Source organism: Plutella xylostella, chromosome 17 (genome assembly GCF_932276165.1).
Source record: "Plutella xylostella chromosome 17, ilPluXylo3.1, whole genome shotgun sequence".
In the NCBI taxonomy this organism is placed as follows: Eukaryota; Metazoa; Arthropoda; class Insecta; order Lepidoptera; family Plutellidae; genus Plutella; species Plutella xylostella.
The window spans coordinates 3996526-4016821 of record NC_063997.1 but is presented as its reverse complement, the minus strand read 5'-3'; the positions used below and the strand labels follow the sequence as shown (position 1 = coordinate 4016821).

The following is a 20296-nucleotide window of genomic DNA, read 5'->3' as shown; positions in this document are numbered from 1 at the left end:
TGTATTTATTCCTCAACTTAGTTACTAAATGTCCTCAATATGTCTTTGAATATTCAATTGAAAAGGAAAATAAAAGGCGAATTTTAAATAGTAAATTTAAGTCATATTGTGCATAACTAAACAATAAATAATAACATCAGTTTAAAATATCAGATCCATTATAACAGGTAAGTATTTAAGGTCAACTTAATAAGCACCTATGGCACTATTTCATAACTATACTTCTAAGTACATTGGCACAAATGGTGTAGGTACTTCTTTAAACATAAACGTGCTTATAATATGTATATAAACAATATAAAATAACTTAATAAGTGGTGGAATTTATAACATAGAGCTTATTAGCTTAACATCACAAAGTACAATTAAGTATATTACTAATTAAAATAACTATAAATGCATTATATTACGTTTTGGTCCTCCTCAGTAACAATAATTATAATGTTATACTCATGTATATCTTTGGATGGATAGTGGCTAGAGAAGCCATTCTTAACTAAAATTTTTGGTAACATTGTACAGGTTATCCCCTAAAAGCTAAAAATTCATATTTCTGAGGAGGATGAACTTTGTTTTAAGTACAAGACAAACTATAAAGCACATCAATTATTCAGTATCATAATTATACTCTACATAGGTTCTAGCATTTGGTATCTGCTACTGGTACCACTATATTCATTAGCACAACATCAACTTGACAACATTAAATTCATTCATTATTTTAAACAAAATATAAACAGGCTCAACGGGCATGGCTCTATAAATTATTTGGGATTTGTGTGTGTGTTGTCTTTATGTACTAATAAGAAGAATGATTGCATGAATGTGTGGTTTCTCTTTCGCGTAAAATCTGCTATTCGGTAGGTAATCAGGAAGCTGACGCTCTGGATATACACATCACGCAAAACTTTTGTCACGCCTCTGCGTGCGCGTGCCCCGTGCTAGGCCTTCAGGTAGTACATGACTATATCTCTGAACTAGCTGGCTTCAGTAGCAGGCTCTGTCCGGCGGGCTCCACGCTGATCCGCGCAGCGCCCTGCATCCACGGCTCCCCGTCTACTTGCATCGCGATAGAACCGCTCAACTCCATCTGGGACAAAATAGGGAGCTGTATTAATCTTTCTAGGGTTCCTTGACGTGGCTGTGCAACATCAAAGAGTGGACCGGTGTAAAAACCGTGGAAGAAATCTTTAAAACAGCCAGGAATAGAGAGCGCTGCAAAGAGCTGACTGCCAACCTCCAATGATGGAGAGGCACTATAAGAAGAAGAAGGGTTCCTATTCATGAAAGAAGACAAGACAGATAGTAATCAAGCGGTTTAACGCACTAATGACGTTTTTCTGAAATATTCTGAAGAATAAAGTTAGCCGCTTTAGTTGTTCATGACCCTTGCGAGTGTCACAAAAGATTTAAAAGTGGCTCAAAACTCACAAACAAACAATACTCCATTTGTCATCAACCCGTCGATTTCGAAGCTCACACATACATACTTCAAACTCATACCACCATGCATTATGGTTCATTGGTTAAAACTTTCACACACTTACCGTGACCCGGGAGGCCTGCGCGAAGCGGTAGGGCTCGGCCAGCCCGCACTGCAGCCGCGCGATGTGGATCGACGACGATATACCCACCACCTGTGTAATTAATATAAATTTTACAGAGAGCTTCGCATGGTAATTTCTTCTAGTCGACCTACGAGGGTCATCAGTTTTATCGCCACACAGTCAGTGTATGCAAATAATAATGTCACTAACCGAACTGCTAATACATTCATAAAGTTCGGTTAATTTTACAATATTTTCCATTAAATTACATAAATGTTCTTTCAGTACATACCTCAAGTTTTCCATCGGAGATACTTTGCTCCCCAACCTCATTTTCATCTCCCATGCCTGTACAAACAAATAGTTTAAATTAAGATAATTATGTATTATGTAGTCTGAGCCTATCTGAAACCTAGTTAAACATTGTGAGATATGGCGTTTCGACTTTCTCCGTGTTCGGCATCATAAGGGTCACAGTGACAGTCCATTTTTTCTCTCCACCTTTAATTTGCAAGGTGCGGGTGCCTATATAAATAGAGTGAGTCGCCCGCGCGCCTCAGTTGGTTTTTGATTTTTGAAGTGAACACTTCGGCAAAATGGCTCAATGTAGCCACGGTTCTCGTCGGCTTCGCTCCGACGGGGAAAAATATAATATTGAATTTGCGGAGTCCTCGCTGCCGGGAGCTGTAGCGTGATGCGGACCAGGCGGCGCGGGGCCTGCCGGCTGCTGCGCACGCAGCCATTGCTGAGGATTTCGCAACGAAGGTTTGAGTTGATAAGCCGTGAGTAAAATGGTATTATTTACTGCTTTTAAAAGCTCAGCCACTGGTCATAATGCTCCGGCGCTTGGGGCTTTTATCCCACGCAGTAGGGTCCGATTCAATAGTCGTGGTGATGATTGATCACATATTCCGGTCCTACTAGTGGCGCTTGAGCTAGATACTTACATTAATGACCGCTTTAAGTAAAGCATATGTTAATTTTATAAAGGAAAAAATAATAAAAATATATTTTTCTACCCTCAATTTCTAATATTTTTAGAAAACAGTTGATAAAAACTTTGCTATTACAATAATGCACTTGATTATAGCTTATGTAAGGCTTTACAAACAGGAGCTTTCCAGGACCGTCATAGGATTTTTTACAGGAAGCACGTGGCTCCGAGTTTCAGTATGTTGGGACATTGTGGCATGTGCGGCGAGTAATGTGATCCGCCGGTACCTACCCGCTGAGGGTAGGCAGGCCGATTCGGTGAAATTGAAGTTTCGTGTAACCTGCACCCGGCCCTGAGCTCCTGCGCTGGCCGCCGTCTTGTGGCACCTGCATCGCAGCGTACACCCGGCCCTGCGCTCCTGCCCTGGCCACCGGTTCGTGCCACCTGCATCGCAGCATACACCCGGCCCTGTGCTCCTGCGCTGGCCGCCGTCTCGTGCCACCTGCATCGCAGCGTACACCCGGTCCTGGCCCTGGCCACCGGTTTGTGGTACCTGCATCGCTGCATAGACCCAGCCATGCACTCCTGCCCTGGCGGCTATACACCCGGTCCTGGCCCTGGCCACCGTTTTGTGCCACCGGCATCGCAGCGTACACCCGGTCCTGGCCCTGGCCACCGGTTTGTGCTACCTGCATCGCTGCATAGACCCAGCCATGCACTCCTGCCCTGGCGGCTGTGTTGTCCCACCTGCATCGCTGCGCACACCTGGCACTCCTGTTCTGGTTGCCAGATCCAAACGCCCCCTGTCTGGGAAGAGATTTTATGCTCAGCGGAACCGCCTGCACTATTGCTAGTACGGTCATCATCATCATCAGCCATCATTATGAGTGACTTATTTAGAAGGTATCGAGTAACGTGCGCTATTCATCAGTGATTTTGGCATATGCAGACGAACGTTTACTGCCAAGGTTGGTCATGTTAGCCATACAAGGGCACATCAAGGAAGCCTGAGTAACCACCTGCAGTCGCCGTAGCCGCATCGGCATGGCTGCCGACTCGGGTAACGTGCACCGCTTCTAAAAGTGTTATAGCACTTCAATTTGATGCCTCCGCTGAGGTAGGGTATTCTATTAAAGCAGCTTTCTTCTGAACTGCCCAAAGTGACCTGTAGACTGCTCCTGGGGATAGTTGTGCAATAAATTTTTTATTTCAATGTCTCTGCTGAAGAAACTGTCTAATGCAGCTTTTGTTCTAAACTGCCTTAAGATCATTGGACTGCTCATGGGAATGGTGACGCACGGTAAGTAGGAGCGTTACTCTATACTGATGAGAAACGAACGAACGAGAGCTGTCGTGCAATCGGCACGTTTAATACATACAAACAGATAGAGCGGCTCGCGCCGCAGTGCACTGAAAGTTCGTTTTTCGTCATATAAAGTGACCCCCCAGACACTATCTTAAGTGTCATGACACATCGGCAGATTCCAGCTTTGAGTCTTTTCTTTTCTCGGCTGTGAGCAAAGTGAATCCCACCGGCGAGTGTTCAACCTAAAAGCACTGAGCTAATTCCTGATTTCGTGAAAGTCGCTGTTGCTATACCATACCGCTTCACAAGTTACCGAATTCATTATGATCCTACTGTCGGGTGATCATGATCGGAGTGTCATCGCGGTTTCTGAGTGGCACCATATTAGCTGTCTTCTTTATGTCCCAGTGGATTGTGAGTGTGTATCCGAGCTCTTTGTTGAAAAATGCGTGAACCTCCTACGCAGCAGCTGTCTACTAGTTGTGTATCTAATAAATCGAGTAACGGTGCTCCTGCACGAGACGACTACCTTTTGGTAAAATTATAACTTCCACTATTCTGGGAACATGCATATACCTACTGTGTACTGTGTATCACATCACGTGTAGCCGCAGCCCTACTCAATGTACGGGGCTAGATAATAAACAATGGCAGTCGTCATTAAATTTCTATGAATTTCGAAGGTCATCATTTGGAGCACAATCCAAAGGGTGAAAGTACCTATTCATGCCTAAACGGCTTCTCTAATGAAAATGTACCTATTTTTAATTTGATTCTGGCGCAAACGTTTCATAACTATTTTTCAACACTGTATCTGCTGAAACTACTTAGACTGACTGGTTAAGATGCAGACGTGCCGTTTTCACAATTCCATTTTGAGTAATCCTCAACTGTTTTATGGATCTTTCAGTTAGTTACGTAACTAGTTACCAAGTAAAAAATTACTTGTGTCATGCTCGTACTCGCATCTCATTTAGGAGCTCTCTGGCCTCTAGCTGAAGGCTAAAACTGGTATATATATCTACTAAGCTAGTACAGAGTTATAACCGGGCAGCGGTGACATGGTAGCTGCTTGATTTATTAGTTTGCTGAAAACTTTCTAAATAAGTAATAATTATTAGTCATAATAAACTCTTCGCAGTTCTTTCAGAATGCAATACCAGGTCGCTGAAGTAGGTAACCTTCCTTAGCTGGACAACAACAAGCCTTTTTGTTTTAAAGAGTGTCACAGTTATTCGCCGTTCCACTGTCATATCGATGTTCAAGGACTACTTCTTGGGTATAGCTAACTACCTACGTTTACCTATAGATAGCCGCAAGCTATCTGCTGTTGGCGAACTGTCAGTTCTGATTGATAAGTCAGGCTCGAGGTGGCTCGTCCAACTGTCCATGTTCCCGCCACCATGATTGTTGCTTCCACAGATTAGAGAGTCTATGTTGGCTGTCGTTGCATCAGGTCTGATCAGGTACAACTAACATCTTTACGTACCATCTTTATTTAATCGAGCTATTTTATTTTGTTTTATCTAGGTTGACTTAATGGTTTCAAAATCGAACCTACAACAATGTAAGTAGGTACCTACCTACGTACCTTTGAAGTTGCAACAAGGCGAGACCTGCCCTTAGTGTTGACGAACATACCTAAAGGTGACCTTGTTAATGTTTTTCATATGAAGTACTGAACATTTTACTTATCCTGGTGGCATGACTGATCATTTACTTACCCAGCTAAGACATGTTAGCCGGGTTTCATTTGTCAACTATTACAATTGTTATTGTTGTGTTAATCAATCTTTATTAATTGATGTCATCTACCAAGGAATGCTGCCAGAGCTCATAATATTCATACAGAATGATAGTAGCCCACAAAATCGGTGCAAAGGCTTATAAAATAACTTTCCTTCCTAGTAGGACTGCACAGGAACTCGTTAACCGCCGAGTTAGTTAGAATACAAAATTAGACTGTGTGTTACTTGTCAATCTAGAATATGAATATAGTGACCTGCATCATGTTTTGAAAAACTGAATACTTAGTTATCCGCCAGTGTCACAGCCTTCATCTAATCTTTTCCAGTAGCTGATGAGGCTGAGATATTTAGTAAAATTATCTTCCCTTCAAGCACCACTCCTCGTTCCAAGGACTAGATGCCGCGCCAGGTGTTGCAGGCCGTGTCGTCGTACAGGGCTGACTGAGCAGGTCCTCGAGGCTCCAGGGTCGGCTGCTGCATTTCTGAGGTCAGTCCAGAATTACATACCCTAGTCAGCATGTGCTGACCTGAGCCCCAGCGGCCTGGATCGATATTCTACATTTTACAGCTTTTAAATATTGTTGCAAAGTATTTCACTGGTTTCATCCATTCGGCTAGTGTATGTTAAAAATATTGCCTTGACAATAACAAGATTTTGATCAATAATTACTTATAAGTATTGCTTTCGAAGAGGCACTGTGTGTATCCATATGTATAAATACCTACCTATATGTTTAGGTGCATACCTTCCATAACTTTCTGACAAGTCAGGAATAATAAGGAAGTACTTAAGTCTTATGTATACTTATACCTTTCTTTTTAGTATATCTATTACTTAGAAATCTATGCATTATAAATTTATAGATTCAAATATTTATCTACTGATATACTCATCAGTAGCTTATGGGTCACAGTTGGTTTTCTCTCCACCATGCGATAATAAACACATCTCACAATGTTTAACTAGGTTTCAGATAGGCTCAGACTACATAATAGACGCATTTTTCCTGAAATAAAAATGACATATTATGTATCTAGCCTATCTGAAACCTAGTTAAACATTGTGAGATTTGGCGTTTCGACTTTCTCCGTGTTCGGCATCATAAGGGTCACAGTGACAGTTAAATAAAGTCCATTTTTCTCTCCACCTTTAGTTTGCAAGGTGCGGGTGCCTATATAAATAGAGTGAGTCGCCCGCGCGCCTCAGTTGTAATATCACCATGCAGAAATGACTAGGTTTCAGATAGGCTAGATACATAATATGTCATTTTTATTTCAGGAAAAATGCGTCTATTATGTAGTCTGAGCCTATCTGAAACCTAGTTAAACATTGTGAGATGTGTTTATTATCGCATGGTGGAGAGAAAACCAACTGTGACCCATAAGCTACTGATGAGTGTATCAGTAGATAAATATTTGAATCTATAAATTTAGGTTCTACCTTTTTTGGCCTAAGATTTATTTGCCTAATCTCGTATTGCATAGTAACGTTTGGTCAAAATCTCGTTTCGCCGAAAATCGTATGGCATAAATCTCTTTTAGTAAAAAATTATTTCGCATAATCTTGTTTAGCCTAATAATGGTATAGCCAAATCTTGAATAGCCTAATAATGGTATGGCATAGGTTATATAAAGTAATAATATTCGATTGGCTTTAACTTTGATGGAGCGTCTCCCTACATAGCGCAAACTGGTGCCTTGTATTGTGGCCGCTAAGTGGGAAACGCTCCGCTCCGCTTCGCTGCGCTCCGCTTTGCTTTTGACGAAAATGTGCACCTAACACGCTCCTCCTCGCTTTGCTCGTCGTCGCACCTATCTTTAGGTTTCGATCCCATGGGGTTTAATGGCGTTTGTTATAATTATAATGGTCATTCACTTTCGATATTTTGATCATTTAATATCGTGATTTTCGGGATGTAGGAGAAAAATACCACAATTTGTAAATTATATACCACAAGTTTAAACATACTTAATATAGTATTTGTAAAGATAATATTAGGAAAAACAAGATTATACCAATACGTACAATTTGAGCAAACGAGACTTAGGTGTTTCAAGTTTGTGCCAAAAGAGTTTTAGACCAAACGAGTCTTATGCCACATAAGACTTGGCATAGTGATGATTCTACCAAAAAAGTTTAGACCTTACGAGTTATGCGAAACGAGTTTAGGACAATAAAGATTAGGCCAGATGAGGGGAACCCATAAATTTATAATGCATAGATTTCTAGGTAATAGATATACTAAAAAGAAAGGTATAAGTATACATAAGACTTAAGTACTTCCTTATTATTCCTGACTTGTCAGAAAGTTATGGAAGGTATGTACCTATACATATAGGTAGGTATTTATACATATGGATACACACAGTGCCTCTTCGAAAGCAATACTTATAAGTAATTATTGATCAAAATCTTGTTATTGTCAAGGCAATATTTTTAACATACACTAGCCGAATGGATGGAACCAGTGAAATACTTTGCAACAATATTTAAAAGCTGTAAAATGTAGAATATCGGTCCAGGCCACTGGGGCTCAGGTCAGCACATGCTGACTAGGGTATGTAATTCTGGACTGACCTCAGAAATGCAGCAGCCGACCATGGAGCCTCGAGGACCTGCTCAGTCAGCCCCGTACGACGACACGGCCTGCAACACCTGGCGCGGCATCTAGTCCTTGGAACGAGGAGTGGTGCTTGAAGGGAAGATAATTTTACTAAATATCTCAGCCTCATCAGCTACTGGAAAAGATTAGATGAAGGCTGTGACACTGGCGGATAACTAAGTATTCAGTTTTTCAAAACATGATGCAGGTCACTATATTCATATTCTAGATTGACAAGTAACACCCAGTCTAATTTTGTATTCTAACTAACTCGGCGGTTAACGAGTTCCTGTGCAGTCCTACTAGGAAGGAAAGTTATTTTATAAGCCTTTGCACCGATTTTGTGGGCTACTATCATTCTGTATTATCATGTGTGAATATTATGAGCTCTGGCAGCATTCCTTGGTAGATGACATCAATTAATAAAGATTGATTAACACAACAATAACAATTATAATAGTTGATAAATGAAACCCGGCTAACATGTCTTAACTGGGTAAGTAAATGATCAGTCATGCCACCAGGATAAGTAAAATGTTCAGTACTTCATATGAAAAACATTAACAAGGTCACCTTTAGGTATGTTCGTCAATACTAGGGGCAGGTCTCGGCCAAAACCTTAAGGCTTCGCCTTGTTGCAACTTCAAAGATACGTATGTAGGTACCTACTTACATTGTTGTAGGTTCGATTTTAAAACCATTAAGTCAACCTAGATAAAACAAAATAAAATAGCTCGATTAAATAAAGATGGTACGTAAAGATGTTAGCTGTACCTGATCAGACCTGATGCAACGACAGCCAACATAGACTCTCTAATCTGTGGAAGCAACAATCATGGTGGCGGGAACATGGACAGTTGGACGAGCCACCTCGAGCCTGACTTATCAATCAGAACTGACAGTTCGCCAACAGCAGATAGCTTGCGGCTATCTATAGGTAAACTTAGGTAGTTAGCTATACCCAAGAAAAATTCCTTGGACATCGATATAACAGTGGAACGGCGAATAACTGTGACATTCTTTAAAACAAAAAGGCTTGGTTGTTGTCCAGCTAAGGAAGGTTACCTACTTCAGCGACCTGGTATTGCATTCTGAAAGAACTGCGAAGAGCTACTATTATGACTAATAATTATTACTTATTTAGAAAGTTTTCAGCAAACTCTAATAAATCAAGCAGCTACCACGTCAACGCTGCCCGGTTATAACTCTGTACTAGCTTAGTAGATATATATACCAGTTCTAGCCTTCAGCTAGAGGCCAGAGAGCTCCTAAATGAGATGCGAGTACGAGCATGACACAAGTAATTTTTTACTTGGTAACTAGTTACGTAACTAACTGAAAGATCCATAAAACAGTTGAGGATTACTAAAATGGAATTGTGAAAACGGCACGTCTGCATCTTAACCAGTCAGTCTAAGTAGTTTCAGCAGATACAGTGTTGAAAAATAGTTATGAAACGTTTGCGCCAGAATCAAATTAAAAATAGGTACATTTTCATTAGAGAAGCCGTTTAGGCATGAATAGGTACTTTCACCCTTTGGATTGTGCTCCAAATGATGACCTTCGAAATTCATAGAAATTTAATGACGACTGCCATTGTTTATTATCTAGCCCCGTACATTGAGTAGGGCTGCGGCTACACGTGATGTGATACACAGTACACAGTAGGTATATGCATGTTCCCAGAATAGTGGAAGTTATAATTTTACCAAAAGGTAGTCGTCTCGTGCAAGAGCACCGTTACTCGATTTATTCGATACACAACTAGTAGACAGCTGCTGCGTAGGAGGTTCACGCATTTTTCAACAAAGAGCTCGGATACACACTCACAATCCACTGGGACATAAGGAAGACAGCTAATATGGTGCCACTCAGAAACCGCGATGACACTCCGATCATGATCACCCGACAGTAGGATCATAATAAATTCGGTAACTTGTGAAGCGGTATGGTATAGCAACAGCGACTTTCACGAAATCAGGAATTAGCTCAGTGCTTTTAGGTTGAACACTCGCCGGTGGGATTCACTTTGCTCACAGACGAGAAAAGAAAATACTCAAAGCTGGAATCTGCCGATGACACTTAAGATAGTGTCTGGGGGGTCACTTTATATGACGAAAAACGAACTTTCAGTGCACTGCGGCGCGAGCCGCTCTATCCGTTTGTATGTATTAAACGTGCCGATTGCACGACAGCTCTCGTTCGTTCGTTTCTCATCAGTATAGAGTAACGCTCCTTTACTTACCGTGCGTCACCATTCCCATGAGCAGTCCAATGATCTTTAGGCAGTTTAGAACAAAAGCTGCATTAGACAGTTTCTTCAGCAGAGACATCGAAATAAAAAAATTATTGCACAACTATCCCCAGGAGCAGTCTACAGGTCACTTTGGGCAGTTCAGAAGAAAGCTGCTTTAATAGAATACCCTACCTCAGCGGGGGCATCAAATTGAAGTGCTATAACACTTTTAGAAGCGGTGCACGTTACCCGATTTGTCGTCATCCATGCCGATGCGGCTACGGCGACTGCAGGTGGGTACTCAGGCTTCGTTGGTGTGCCCTTGTATGGCTAACATGACCAACCTTGGCAGTAAACGTTCGTCTGCATATGCCAAAATCACTGATGAATAGCGCACGTTACTCGATACCTTCTAAATAAGTAACTCCTAATGATGGCTGATGATGATGATGACCGTGCTAGCAATAGTGCAGGCGGTTCCGCTGAGCATAAAATCTCTTCCCAGACAGGGGGCGTTTGGATCCGGCAACCAGAACAGGAGTGCCAGGTGTGCGCAGCGATGCAGGTGGGACAACACAGCCGCCAGGGCAGGAGTACATGGTTGGGTCTATGCAGCGATGCAGGTAGCACAAACCGGTGGCCAGGGCCAGGACCGGGTGTACGCCGCGGCCTTCAGCGGGTAGGTACCGGCGGATCACATTACTTGCCGCACATGCCACAATGTCCCAACATACTGAAACTCGGAGCCACGTGCTTCCTGTAAAAAATCCTATGATGGTCCTGGAAAGCTCCTGTTTGTAAAGCCTTACATAAGCTATAATCAAGTGCATTATTGTAATAGCAAAGTTTTTATCAACTGTTTTCTAAAAATATTAGAAATTGAGGGTAGAAAAATATATTTTTATTATTTTTTCCTGTATAAAATTAACATATGCTTTACTTAAAGCGGTCATTAATGTAAGTATCTAGCTCAAGCGCCACTAGTAGGACCGGAATATGTGATCAATCATCACCACGACTATTGAATGGGACCCTACTGCGTGGGATAAAAACCCCAAGCGCCGGAGCATTATGACCAGTGGCTGAGCTTTTAAAAGCAGTAAATAATAGCATTTTACTCACGGCTTATCAACTCAAACCTTCGTTGCGAAATCCTCAGTAATAGCTGCGTCAGCAGCCGGCAGGTCCCGCTCCCCGACGCCACGTGTCGCGGCGGCCGCGCCCCGCGCCGCCTGGTCCGCATTACGCTACAGCTCCCGGCAGCGAGGACTCCGCAAATTCAATATTATATTTTTCCCCGTTCGGAGCGAAGCCGACGAGAACCGTGGCTACATTGAGCCATTTTGCCGAAGTGTTCACTTCAAAAATCAAAAACCAACTGAGGCGCGCGGGCGACTCACTCTATTTATATAGGCACCCGCACCTTGCAAACTAAAGGTGGAGAGAAAAATGGACTTTATTTAACTGTCACTGTGACCCTTATGATGCCGAACACGGAGAAAGTCGAAACGCCAAATCTCACAATGTTTAACTAGGTTTCAGATAGGCTCAGACTACATAATAGACGCATTTTTCCTGAAATAAAAATGACATATTATGTATCTAGCCTATCTGAAACCTAGTCATTTCTGCATGGTGATATTACAACTGAGGCGCGCGGGCGACTCACTCTATTTATATAGGCACCCGCACCTTGCAAATTAAAGGTGGAGAGAAAAAATGGACTGTCTCTGTGACCCTTATGATGCCGAACACGGAGAAAGTCGAAACGCCATATCTCACAATGTTTAACTAGGTTTCAGATAGGCTAGATGCATAATATGTCATTTTTATTTCAGGAAAAATGCGTCTATAATGCAGTGTATAAATTACAGTATATTAGCGTTGTTTATAATTAAGAGTTTCATAAAGCAAAATTTATCAGACCACATTTTATACCTACTGGTTTCATACCAGCGTCGCCAACTTAAAATAGTAGGCTTGTTAAATGTTATTATTTGTAAACTCACTCCACAAATCCACGCCAGCGCCCCACGACGGTATATTCAGTAGAACTAAAGCTTGTAGTGGGGGTAGAGGCAGGGGGTCACGGCCATCCAGTCGCACCGACAGCCGCCGCTCCAGGCCCTCACAGCCGCCGTCATCGAACGCACGAGTCGCGCCGAGGAGGCCGTAGGCTATCTGAAAGTTGATTGTTGACTGTAAAGTATTGTTAAATGTAAAACGGAAAAATAAAATGTTCTAAAATTAATTTCAACACACATTACACTCATGGCAGTCCTGGAGGCGCACCGGTACAGCACAGCTGAGTGGAAGTCGAGCGCGACCTGCGCGTCCGACCCCACGCTACAATACAGTAATTGCGCCAAACGAAATTCATTCCATCACTCATCTCAACTCGACTCAATAGTGCTGGACTGCTGGATGATAGACCGGTACAGTAGCTGCGCCCTCGCGTGGTGGAAGTCGAGCGCGACCTGCGCATCCACCCCCACACTACATTACTTATGATTAACCAAATTCATTCCATAACACATTACACTCACATAGTTTATCGTCCTTGAGGCACACCGGTAGAGGAACTGCGCCCTCGCGCGGTCAGGCCTGTGTCACTCCGCGCGTGGGCGGCGCAGGCGCCAGCCTGGCGCCTGCCGCCTCGAGGGGGCGAATCTAGTCGGCTGCCGCAAGCGGAAGACGATACACGCGCGCGCTATTTGTTCCTATTTCGTACTAGTTTATAAATGTCGTATTTAGGTATTTATTAAAATTTATGAATGGAAAAATGGACATAACAAGAAAAAAAGCAGCAAAAAAATACTGTGCCGTATTTAATTGCTTAGATACGATTCGTGATCCAAATTTTTTAGATTACCAAAAGATGCTGACAGATAAAACTAATCTAAGTATTTTATTGATTTCTTCTACGTTCCTTATTTGAAATGAAATTAATCCGAACTACAAACCCTTTTTTTCTCCTTGTTGAACAAAGTCTATTCCAATTTTTTTTTCGTTAAAGTATTAAAGGACAATGGCAGAGTTCTAAGGACGTTTGGTACCCCTATGAAAATGACGGGTTCCGTAATGAAAGTACCATGTTTAGAGAGTCACTGTATAGGTACACAAATAGATAAATTACTAGATTTTTAGAAGCTGGGCGAAATGAGAAAAATGAAGAAAAATAATGTTTAAAAAGTAGTCGTAATGGAACGTAAACATTAATACAGGGAGAATGGAACGTCAAGTGAAGTAATGTTTATGCCAAGTACTCTGTGATTTACGTCATAAATGTCTAGGTTGGATCTCAGTATAATGATAAAAATTGACAAACTAGAGCAGAAAAATTTAAATGATAAAAAAATGTGTCATGTCAACAACTAAACGTCAACACCATGTCAACACTTGAACAACACAAGACGAACAACGTGAATAATAATTTGATAATAATATGTTAGGTATGTCAAGTTATATGTTTACGTTTAAATAAATACGGGACGTGCAACGTACATAATAAATATAATGATTTTATTAATATTATCGACTAGAATAGGCTACTACTTTCATCATGGAATAATGTTATACTTATCCAACTTCTGAAGTTTTAAATTGCCATTCTGCAACAGGGATCTGCTATGCCATTTCGAAATGCTATATGTAAAGGTTCTACTATATGGGTATGCATTTGGCGAGTAATGTAATGAAATAAAATATACTGTTTAAAAGATCATTGTTTTATTTACATAACATAATTTGCCTGGAATCAACTTTAGGAATTTTATGTTCCTATTACCTACTCTATTCTATTCTCTGTTGGGGTATAGGGGTGTAAGTACCTGCACCTGGCTCTCTAGATGTGCTAAATCTAGATAGGTATGCAGGTTTCCTTCACTGTAAGTGTGATGGTATACATTTTAATTAAATTCAAAGAACACATTGGTACATGTCAGCGCCGGGATTCGAACTGCACGACGCAGTTGCTCTTCTCATATTTGACTTAGGTATTTATCATCCTATGGTTCATAGAAAATATTGTCAGGATTTTGCGTGTTCTTGTTCTGCTGCTTCTGCAGGTTCCTGATGAAGAAGTGGGACGGGAGCCTGCCGGGGAGGTGGAACAGGAACCGGGTCTGGTTCTCCCCTTTGTCACATTTGTTCTATATCTTCAGCAGTTTTAGCGGTATTCAAAATATTAAATAATTAGGTTAGGTAATGGAAAATGAAATAACAACTACTATGACAAGATTGACAAGCAAGATTCAGTGTTATTAGATTTAAATATTCAAAAAATATTGATTATAGTGAATCGAATAAAGAGAAAAAGAAAATGGTTTACTATGGATAAAAGTCTTCAAGACTTAAATATAATGATATTTTATAAACCAAATGTACTAGTTTTGGTACAAATAGTACCAGAACATGTAATTTATTGATAAATAAAATATCTTTTGTATTTAAGATTGTATCGATATTTCTATTCGATTACATTGTTGCTCGGATTTGCTGGTAATATTTCGAGGGCTGGCATCACAGTTGTTACGTTCCGTTCTCTATATGTTTGTTTTTACGTTCCATTATCCTTAGATTTAAATATTATTCGTTTGTATTTTTCTCTTTTCCCCCGACTTCTAAAAATATTGTAAATACTGGAAATACCTTATCTAAACTGTATTAATAAATGGTGAAAACATGGTTCTGAAACGCTCCAAAAAATTGGCGGTACGAGGACTGCCTTTGTTCTTTACAGACACAACTACCTTCAAAATGTATTAATGAATCGATTATAAAATGTGCGCTGAGTGGAATTAGTGCTTGGCTTGGATTAGTGGAATAGCTTTGTATTCTAAATTCAAATTATTTTGTTTTAATATCATGACATTCTTTTTACAAACTCAGTCCGTTGTTTAGTAAACGTTGTAGTCTGTGGTGCTGAGGCAACCCTAAGGTGGCTTCTTTTTCAATACGTATAACCACGTATAACTTATTATGCACCGTAGTCCAGTGAAATAAGGCGCATATTCCCTCAAAAATAAATTGGTAGGTAAGTAAATAAAAACGTGTGCGGCTGGAGCGCGATCTAAATTAGATCTTATTGCTTATGGGATGGAGTCATATTTCTTTGATAGCCATTGCGAAGATGGACTTCTGTACCTGGTACTAGTTATTATTCTGTGGCGCGGTGGAAGTTGAGTGCGATCTGCGCGTCGACACCCACACTACAATAGTTGCTATAACCCAAAATACATTTCATCGCACATTACACTCGACTCACATAGTTGATAGTCCTCGACGCGCACCGGTACAGCAACTGTGCTCTTGCCCGATGGAAGTCAATCAATTATGATAAACCAAATTCATTCCATCACACATTACACTCACATAGTTTATCGTCCTTGTGGCACACCGGTACAACAGTTGTGCCCTAGCCCGATGGAAGTCCAGTGCGACCTGCGCATCCACACCCACGCTGCAGTAGTTGTGTGCGTATAGAGCACACGCGATAAACCAAATTCATTCCAACACACATTTATTACACTCACATAGTTGATAGTCCCGGAGGCGCACCGGTACAACAACTGCGCCTTTGCCCGATGGGAGTCGAGCGCGAACTACGATGCAGTAGTTGAACAGAACCCGCAATAACTAAATTCATTCCATCACACATTACACTCGACTCACATAGTTTATCGTCCTTGAGGCGCACCGATACAACAGCTGCGCCCTTGCCCGATGGAAGTCCAGTGCGACCTGCGCGTCCACTCCCACGCTGCAGTAGTTGTGTGCGTAGAGCACACGCAATTTCATTCACCCAAATTCATTCCGACAAACATTACACTCAAACAACTCACATAGTTTATCGTCCTTGAGGCACATCGATACAACAGCTGCGCCCTAGCCCGATGGAAGTCCAGGGCGACCTGCGCGTCCACTCCCACGCTGCAGTAGTTGTGAGCGTAGAGGACGCGAGGCGCGCGAGCCAGCCCGCCCAGCCGCCCGCGCGAGAATATCGAGATCTTCCATCTGGGAAAGAGTTGATACAATAGTCTATATCAGTTGATTCCCTTCTTCTTAAAGCGTGATGGTGGTGAAAGGATCATCATCATCATCATCAGCCAATAATGGTGAAAGGATAAATCAGATAAAATGTAAGTCGCTGACTGCCCAGGGTGCGCCAGACGTTGCGTAAGAATGATACGTCACTTGAGGAGGTACTTTTCATGCATCAGTTCATTAATTTACTCTGGGCGGGGACTCTTAATTATCTAATTACACTTGCATGGCAGTCTCGATCAACAAGAATATAATTATAATGAATTAACTATAACTGTCTTCTATATGCCGCCTAGCTTCATGGTGTGATGGATCTGTACCCTAACTTTCTACTACCTTCGCTGCGGTTTCTCATCTGTCTACCACCACCCTACCAACAAAACCCCTCACCTGTTTTCCACCACCTTATCATCATAACCCCTCACCTGTCCACCAGTTGCGTAGAGGCACCGAGCACGCGCTGTATAGTGGCATGCGCGCTGAGGTCGCAGCCGCAGCCCGCGCCCCAGCCCAGCGCGCGGGACAGGTCGTTCCCTGTGCCCGTGGGAAGTATGCCTACTGGGACCTGCGACGGAGATCATTAATTCTTAACGAATACTATTGTGTAATTTGGGAGTTATTGGATTAGATGCAAAATTAAGAATTTGCTCTGTTTGGTAAGTATATGGTAAGTGATAACTTTTAAATGGACTACGAAGGAAGAAATTAGATAAATGCAGTGCAATAAAATTTAAGTCTCACACTTGTCTATCGATGATATTAATGAACTGTCCCTCACTTGTCTACCGGCTATGTGGCAGAATTATCTCTCATCCATCTTATTACTATTTATTAGGAAAAGATCTTTTTTTTTTATGGTAAGTTTACGTTTTATACAGGTTGTTGCAAAAAGGGTATACTAAGCCGAAATCTACATGTGCAGCATGTTTAATCTAAGCCCGACAATGAAATCACTATTTCAAAATAGTATCACTTTTTGCAACACCATGTAGTACAGTCACATCTTTATTTTCACATATCTCTCGCTATACATACAGTAATAGTAGGCCTCGCACTGAGTGCCTGAAGCAGCCAGGCCACGGTGCCGTCGCCGCCGGCCGCCAGCTCCATATAGATACAACACATATACATACAGTGATAGTAGGCCTCGCACTGAGTGCCTGAAGCAGCCAGGCCACGGTGCCGTCGCCGCCGGCCGCCAGCGCTCGCGCCCGCGCCGGCAGCCACCGCACCACGCTCTCGGGGGACGTCGCGTTCATGTCCACCACCTACGCAAAGCACACATAATATGTCATAAAAGATGCATACGGACTTATCAACTAGACACGTAAAACAGTGGAAACTTTACTGATCTATGTATTAATTAAGAACTTTAGTTTATCATATTATCTGTCTGTGCCCCTAAAACAAATAAATAAATAATACAGATGAATTAAAGACCATAAATTGTATCGGTTTTGCATATTTTTTTTGTCTGTAGTGTAAGTGTAAAACATGTAGTTTAAAATATGCAAATAAATCTTACATCTCGAAGTAATTTAATCAAACAATGAAAGGGATATACTGCGAGTTTTCATAATTATAAAGAAGTAAATATAATCGTCCTTGATACCTGAATGGGATTAAGCAATCCTCTGAATAGAGATAACACTTCATCACTCTGATTCCCGCCAGACTTTCGGTTTGCTGAAAACAAAACAAACACAACATTGAAGTAAGCCTTGAATAGACCCTTGATCCTACCTTGATTACAATAAAGCGCTTTACCAATAGTCAGTCTGATAAATTAAGAACCCAACATTGATTTGCATTTAAAGGAGGTCATCCTCTTTTGTGATTTAACAAAATGCGACCTTTTGATCTGGCTGAATTTTTAAGGTTGAGGATATTGTTTCATGAAAATATCTTATCATACACAATTGATGTAAAAACCGAGTTATGAAACAGTACTGATTTTTAACTGACCACTTCTTTAGGGTGTTTTTAATTGCCGATTTGATCACGCAAAAGAACACTTGTGGGTATCACACGTGTGGGGCAAGTCAAATTTCAAAGTTAACAGTACAACAGGTTAAGGACATTTATATGGAGATTATCATAAATTCCATACCAAAAATTATGAGAGGCTCCCAGTCAGGGTCTGGCAGTGGCTTCACGGTGACCACTCCCTTCTCCACCGTGACGCAGGGCGGCGGGATTATGATCTTCCGGTACTTCTGGAAGTCACATGGCTACAACAGAAGGAAATAAAAACTTTAAAATATGTTTTAAAAGACACTCAAATCACAACTTCACTACAAGTACCTCGAAACAATCTAAACCATTCTCTCTTATTTGCAACCACTATATTGGTTATCAAACAACATTGATTTGCAGATTCTCCAACTTTTATTGCAGATGAGTTTTTAATTGTGCAAGTAATATCAAAAATATGTTCGGTGCTCAGTTGGCATGTCCTTAAGTACTTACTTCAGCATCATTGAAGGCGCTATCCTGGCACAGCTTAGTCCGCTGGCACCAGCAGCAGAAGTACCGCTTCAGACATTCCTCACTCAAGTCCGTTATTTCATTGCGAGCCACACCAACTACAAATATTTTTTTATACATTCGTTTTGGTTTTTTGTAACTGTTATTCTACATTCTATGCACATCCCACTATCAGTGTCACTTTTAGGAAGGCTTCAAAGTAAAATGCTTGCAGACTGAATTTATGTCAAAGATTTGAGTGCACAGTTATTATTTTGGGTACAAAAAAAACCATTTAGGATATAGAAAGAGTCTAAAGTATTCTAGAAGGCTCCTAGCAGCCATTTAATAAATAAAATATGAAGAATAAATCATGTTAGTTTTTACCATTGACCCAATGGTGGTAGAATACTTTGTCCACCGGCCATGACACAGACTTGCACTTGTACTTCTTGTCTATGGCGTGGTGGCAGTCCTTGCAGGCACTGATGGCACAACACTCGCAGAACAAGCCCACCACTGGGAGCATCAACTTGCCACATATTGTACACTGAAAATAAAAACAGTCATATGAAAAGTTTAGTTATATGAGGGTTGAATTTACAGTATATAATTTAAAGCAAAGTCCTTATATTAGAAGAGAAAATCTAAATAAGTTAATCATAATAAATTTATTGTAAAATATATGTGCTATGTGTGTACTTACATAAATACTGTAGGGAATTGATTTATTGCATTGGATACTCCTCCAAGTGTGGCCGCGAGTTTTGTACGTTGTTTTCATAAACGGATTGCCACTTAAAAGCGAGTGGAATATTTTATAAGTGAGATAACTAAGAAATGTACCACCAATTATAAAATAATAATTAAATATAACATCGTTCAGATGAAACAACGAGTCAACCATGTTAGACAACCGATCCATATTGGCTGATTTATCAGTGCTAAAATATAGTTGCAGAGAACGTTTTATTAAAATAATAATGAGAGTTAAACATTTTATATTTTAAACTTTTCAAATAAAATCAAAATATGACGAAGGAAGGAAACAAACACCCAAGAGAGGAAATGAATTGACACTGACAGATTTGACAGTGACAGGACAGCGGAAGGCCGACAGCCAGCTGAGCGCATTTCAAATTTTGGCTTAGAATAATAACGCCCTCAGGCTGCGCTCTTCGCGAGGCCGTTATGTTGTTACAAACCGTATCGACGTATCTAGGGGGGCATTAAAGTGGCACTTACTTGGAAAAATTAAGTAAGTATAAAATTAAACTTAAATCGGTGTAACACACCATCTCGTCCAAGGAACATCCTACTAATATTATGTTTGTTAGTTTGTTACTTCGTCACGTCAAAACGGCTGAACTGATTGTAATGAAATTTGGTATGGAGTTAGCTCACAACGGAT

The 20296-nt window shown here is 41.1% G+C and overlaps 1 protein-coding gene across 1 annotated transcript; it reads right to left on the bottom strand.

Annotated features, from left to right (window-relative positions):
* Positions 1-86: 86 nt before the first annotated feature.
* Positions 87-20000, bottom strand: LOC119691547 (diacylglycerol kinase epsilon). Its single transcript, XM_048626763.1, has 12 exons — positions 19592-20000; positions 19273-19435; positions 18889-19004; positions 18530-18650; positions 18032-18105; positions 17553-17687; positions 16845-16984; positions 16218-16389; positions 12384-12555; positions 1840-1895; positions 1548-1637; positions 87-1090 (listed from the first exon to the last, which is right to left on the bottom strand). The coding sequence occupies exons 1-12, from the start codon at positions 19808-19810 to the stop codon at positions 965-967; spliced, it is 1584 nt and encodes a 527-aa protein (XP_048482720.1). The 5' UTR covers positions 19811-20000; the 3' UTR covers positions 87-964.
* Between the last annotated feature and the right edge of the window lie 296 nt (positions 20001-20296).

Excerpts from the sequence above, each read along its gene's own strand:
- LOC119691547 (XM_048626763.1), bottom strand. The coding sequence starts at position 19,810 with ATGGATCGGTTGTCTAACATGGTTGACTCGTTGTTTCATCTGAACGAT. Across the intron at positions 19,436-19,591 it reads CAATTCCCTACAGTATTTAT|TGTACAATATGTGGCAAGTT; the intron begins GTAAGTACACAC and ends TTTTATTTTCAG. Across the intron at positions 1,091-1,547 it reads CGCAGGCCTCCCGGGTCACG|ATGGAGTTGAGCGGTTCTAT; the intron begins GTAAGTGTGTGA and ends ATTTTGTCCCAG.